Below are 4,307 nucleotides of genomic sequence, written 5' to 3'. Positions count from 1 at the left end.
ATCTGATAGAAGCTGGAAAAAGAGAAAATCAAGCTTGTTAGGAAATTATGCTGAAACACGTCATTTCCGAATGAGAATGTAGACAGGTTACCTGTAAGAATTTGTGATTTACATGACATTGAGAATGAGGACTTTCGGACTCGGAGGCTTTTTTGTCCCACCTCCTCCCTGTTTCCCGGTGGTTAAATGTGTATGCTTTTCCACTCATGACTGGCATAGCACCCGAGTCTTACGCGTCAGATTCTTTCAGCGATTGTCCAGGGGATAAAGCACACGTGAGTCACTGTCTCGCCGAAGGAGGTGACGTTCAGGGAATTGCAGAAGTCTTGCTGGAGGTTACGCCCCCTCGGGCCTCACTCTTTCAGCCAATCTCAACTAGAGCAGGGCTTCTCAAACGTCACTGTCTGTGCACAGGAATCCCCTGGCGACCTTGTGGAGCTGATACCACCGAGGTCCAAGGGCACGGCCTCCTGCCCGAGGGGCCGCAGGAGGGTCCAGGTGGGCAGACCTGTCGCTCCACCCTCAGCCCTCGGGCCATGGGGCTGGGCTTTACGGACAATATCGCTTTAGACATGAGCCTCTGTGTCCCAGCTTCCTCTTCTACTGGGATGAGAAAAATAAAACCTACCTTGTAGGGCTTTTATAAAGATTGAGATAAAGAGTGTGAAGTGCTCAGTGTGGTCCTGGGCACGTGGTGGGCACTCGATAGTGTAAGGTCTTGTCATTACGCCCTGTGCAGCCCAGGGACACCATCATTCAACAACACACAAAGCTGCTTTCATTGTCTCTGCCCTTAGAACCTGAGACCTGATGAGGAAGCAGGTGAGAAGCTGACTCCTTCGTTTCTTGACTTGGTCAGAACCCCCCAGATCAGGAAGCATACTTGGATCTTGATGTATAACTGGTAAGGAATATTTTTTCACTTTAAGATCCCTACGATTCCTTTAACCATAATCACCCACATTAAGGAAGGGAACGAGGGTGTCTTTGAAACATAACCCAGTCCCAGCATTAGCATCGTGGATGGCGACGTGCGGCTGATGCACGGTGGCTTTCCCTGCCACTGCTTCTCCCAGGCAAGTGTTGAAATCAGCTCACAGCCCTTAAGCATAGATCAGGGCATTCCCAGCATTGGCTTCACATTCGAATCACCTGGGAGATTCTGAAATACCAAGGCCAGACCGCCATCTCCAGAAATACTGATTTAATGGTCTAGGATAGGGCCCAGCTCAGGAACCAATAGTTTCTAAATTCTCCAGGTAATTCTAATAATAGCTGAAACTGAGAACTATTGGGATAGATTAATTGATGATGAGTACAGATCTCTATGATTGTACAGGGCTGGCCTTTTCTGTTCTTTTCTACATGAAGAAAAAAATCAACTTATGAAAAAGAATACTCCAAAAAAAAATTAATTAAAAAAAAAAAAAAGAAAAGAAAAAGAATAATCCACTTTCTGTTCTTTTCTACATGAAGAAAAAAATCAACTTATGAAAAAGAATACTCCAAAAAAAAAATTAATTAAAAAAAAAAAAGAAAAGAAAAAGAATAATCCACCGGCTCCACAATCCAGCCACTTGAATTTCACTGTGTCTGCCGTCTAATAGGCTGCGCTCGGAGCGTGGAGCTGCGCTTTTCTACCAAGGCAGCTTCCTAGCAGGGAGCGTGGGGTCTCAGGACAGCCAGATGAGGATGTGCAATCACCGACCAAAGCAAAGCTCACTGAAGCCAGCTGAGCAAACTTCACTGCACTGCATGAAAAAGCAGTTTTGAAATTTGTCCTCATTATTCCTTCTTCCCTTCTCCGAATAATTGTTACTCTTGAGAATTATCCTCATATTTTCCATTACATTTAATAACCACTTTTGTCAACAAAACTAGAAACACTGTCAAAGCCTTGCTTGCATCAGGCTAGAGGGGAAATCATCAAGACGGGAGCCTGTGCCCATGTGGTCTTCTGGTTTCCTAACATTTGAGTTAGGGTTAGTCCCAACTGTGTTAGAGACCACAAAGAGAAATAACTCACAACTGCTAATAACCTGATGTAGCTTTAATAAATAAATCACTCTGTTAATCATGCTTCTTGGCTTTCAGTTTGGCCAGGAGTGCTGTCCTAATTTCCTCCCCTTTCTGGTTTGGGGTCACAGCCAGCCACTGAAGTGGTTCGTGAAAGCAACGGGATGGAGGGAGTAGCTAGGGGCGGGTCCGGGGGAAAGGTGGCCCACGACCGACTCTGACTTCTCCAGACGCCTGTCCCATTGGGTGGCTTGCATTTGGGGCTTGGCTTCACCTTGGCTCTCCTCTCTGCTCAGGTTCACGAGCGCTGTTCTCTATCAGGGCCTCATCATGCACATGGGCCTAGCAGGGGACAATGTATACCTGGATTTCTTCTACTCTGCCCTGGTTGAATTCCCAGCTGCCTTCGCCATCATCCTGACCATCAACCGCATTGGTCGCCGTTACCCTTGGGCTGTGTCAAATATGGTGGCAGGGGCAGCCTGTCTAGCCATGGTTTTTATCTCTGATGGTAAGTTCAGTCCAAGCTGTGATCTTGTTTCCAAGGCACTGAGAAGAAGGGGTAGCACGGCTCTTTGATAGGAAGACCATGCAATTTATCATCCAAATAGATTTAGAAAGATGGAGAGCAATATCTGGGACTTTCCTGAGCAAACGCATACGGCCAACCTGCCCTTGAAAACAAGTGTACCCTGTTGTTCCCTAACATGATATGACAAGAGAGGCCATGAAGCCCCAGCTGCAGGCCAGAGTCGACCTAGAACAGACAGCATGAACTCTAGAGTAGAGCAGGCCATGGCCAAAGTCTCACTCCAGGACTTCCCAGACATGACTGAGGCAACTCCCTTGTCCTCCTGCATCATTCTGCAGAGTAAATGAGAAAACCTATGTAATGCCATCGATACACAATTATTCCGTTCCTTCCTTTCCTTTTAAAATGCTTTCTCAATGAAGGGCAGCAAAAGCTTCTATAACAGAATCCTTCCAGCAATATGAAGCTTTGTTTGAATCTTTCAGTTATTAGCAAGTATTTAAAAATATACCCATATCTTTCTGTTTCTTTGGGGTGACCTCTATAAAGTTAGTTTAATTCTGTTATTAACAACTGAGATCTAAAGAGAGTGTGAGAGGCGAAACTGTGGAGATGGTAGAAAGATCAGTGGTTACCAGGGAGTGGGGAGTAAGAGGAGTCTGACTAGGTGAAGAATAGAGGGTCCCCAGGGCAGTGAAAATGGGCCATGTGACACTGTAATGATGGATGCATGTCATCACACATTTGAGTGTACAAGCCCACAGACTGTAACCTCCAAGAGCAAACCCTAATGCAAACTATGGATGATATGACGTGTCAGTGTAGGCTCATTGGTTGTAGCAAATGTACCACTGTGGGGGTGCTGATAGTGGGGGGGGGCTGTGCATGTAGGGTCAGGGGGTGTATGGGAACTCTCTGTACCTTCCTCCCAATTTTGCTATGAACCTAAAACTGCTCTTTTTAAAAAAGGCTTTTTTAGAAAACAAATATTAGCATTGTATCTAAGTGAGTCTATAGAACCAACTGCACTTCATTGTTCCAGTCTGGAATGTGGTGTTTCTCCTCACACACTGCTCCGGGGTGCTGTTGGAGAGGGGCATCGTGTGCAGTGTGTGTAAGTGGTGTCCTTTCCCCTAGATCTACAGTGGCTAAAGATCATTGCCGCATGCATGGGCAGAATGGGCATCACGATGGCCTATGAGATGGTGTGCCTGGTCAATGCCGAACTGTACCCCACTTTCATCAGGTGAGTCCCTGTTCCTCAGCATGAAGAGTGCTTGCAACATTTGTGTTTTGGTTGGAAGCACCACAAGTGCAGGCAGAGGACCCCTAACTTCTCAAAGCACAGTGTGAGGGGAGGTGAGTCCCTGTGTCACATTGATGGGCTGGGGTGAGATGCAGGGGCTGTGGTGAGTACAGAAGGAACCGGCCTGCAAGAGCAGGGTCATCACGCAGCTGCAGGACGGTGACCTGAGCAGTGTCAGGAGGCTCTGAAACCCTGGACGTGAGAGGTGAAGATTGTTCCCCACCATTAACCACCTTAGGGTTTACATAAAACAGGAATGACAGAAGATGAAGGGATGGTGTACATACGTTGTTTTGTGCATTGAGAATATTTGTTTCAGTTCTCAGGCATTTGCACAGTGAGGGGAGTGCTTATTAGGGGGTGGGTGGGAGGTGACACCTGTGCTGGGATGTGTTAGAGGGTTGAGTCTGCTCCTGCATCTCAGGAATCTCGGCGTCCTCGTCTGCTCCTCCC

At 46.9% G+C, this 4,307-nt stretch overlaps 1 protein-coding gene across 1 annotated transcript in view; it reads left to right on the top strand.

The window, feature by feature from the left end:
- The window catches only part of SLC22A2 (solute carrier family 22 (organic cation transporter), member 2), a 32,432-nt gene that overhangs the window by 17,052 nt on the left and 11,073 nt on the right, over positions 1-4,307 (top strand). The window contains exons 6-8 of the mRNA XM_008593999.1: positions 798-904; positions 2,313-2,527; positions 3,686-3,794. Of these exons, the coding sequence (XP_008592221.1) occupies positions 798-904; positions 2,313-2,527; positions 3,686-3,794 (431 nt within the window). The remainder of the gene's footprint in view (positions 1-797; positions 905-2,312; positions 2,528-3,685; positions 3,795-4,307) is intronic.

The sequence above is a fragment of the Galeopterus variegatus genome, unplaced genomic scaffold (assembly GCF_000696425.1).
Source record: "Galeopterus variegatus unplaced genomic scaffold, G_variegatus-3.0.2 Scaffold9960, whole genome shotgun sequence".
NCBI classification, from domain to species: Eukaryota; Metazoa; Chordata; class Mammalia; order Dermoptera; family Cynocephalidae; genus Galeopterus; species Galeopterus variegatus.
The sequence above is the reverse complement of the archived record's forward strand: the minus strand, read 5'-3'. Positions and strand labels throughout refer to the sequence as shown.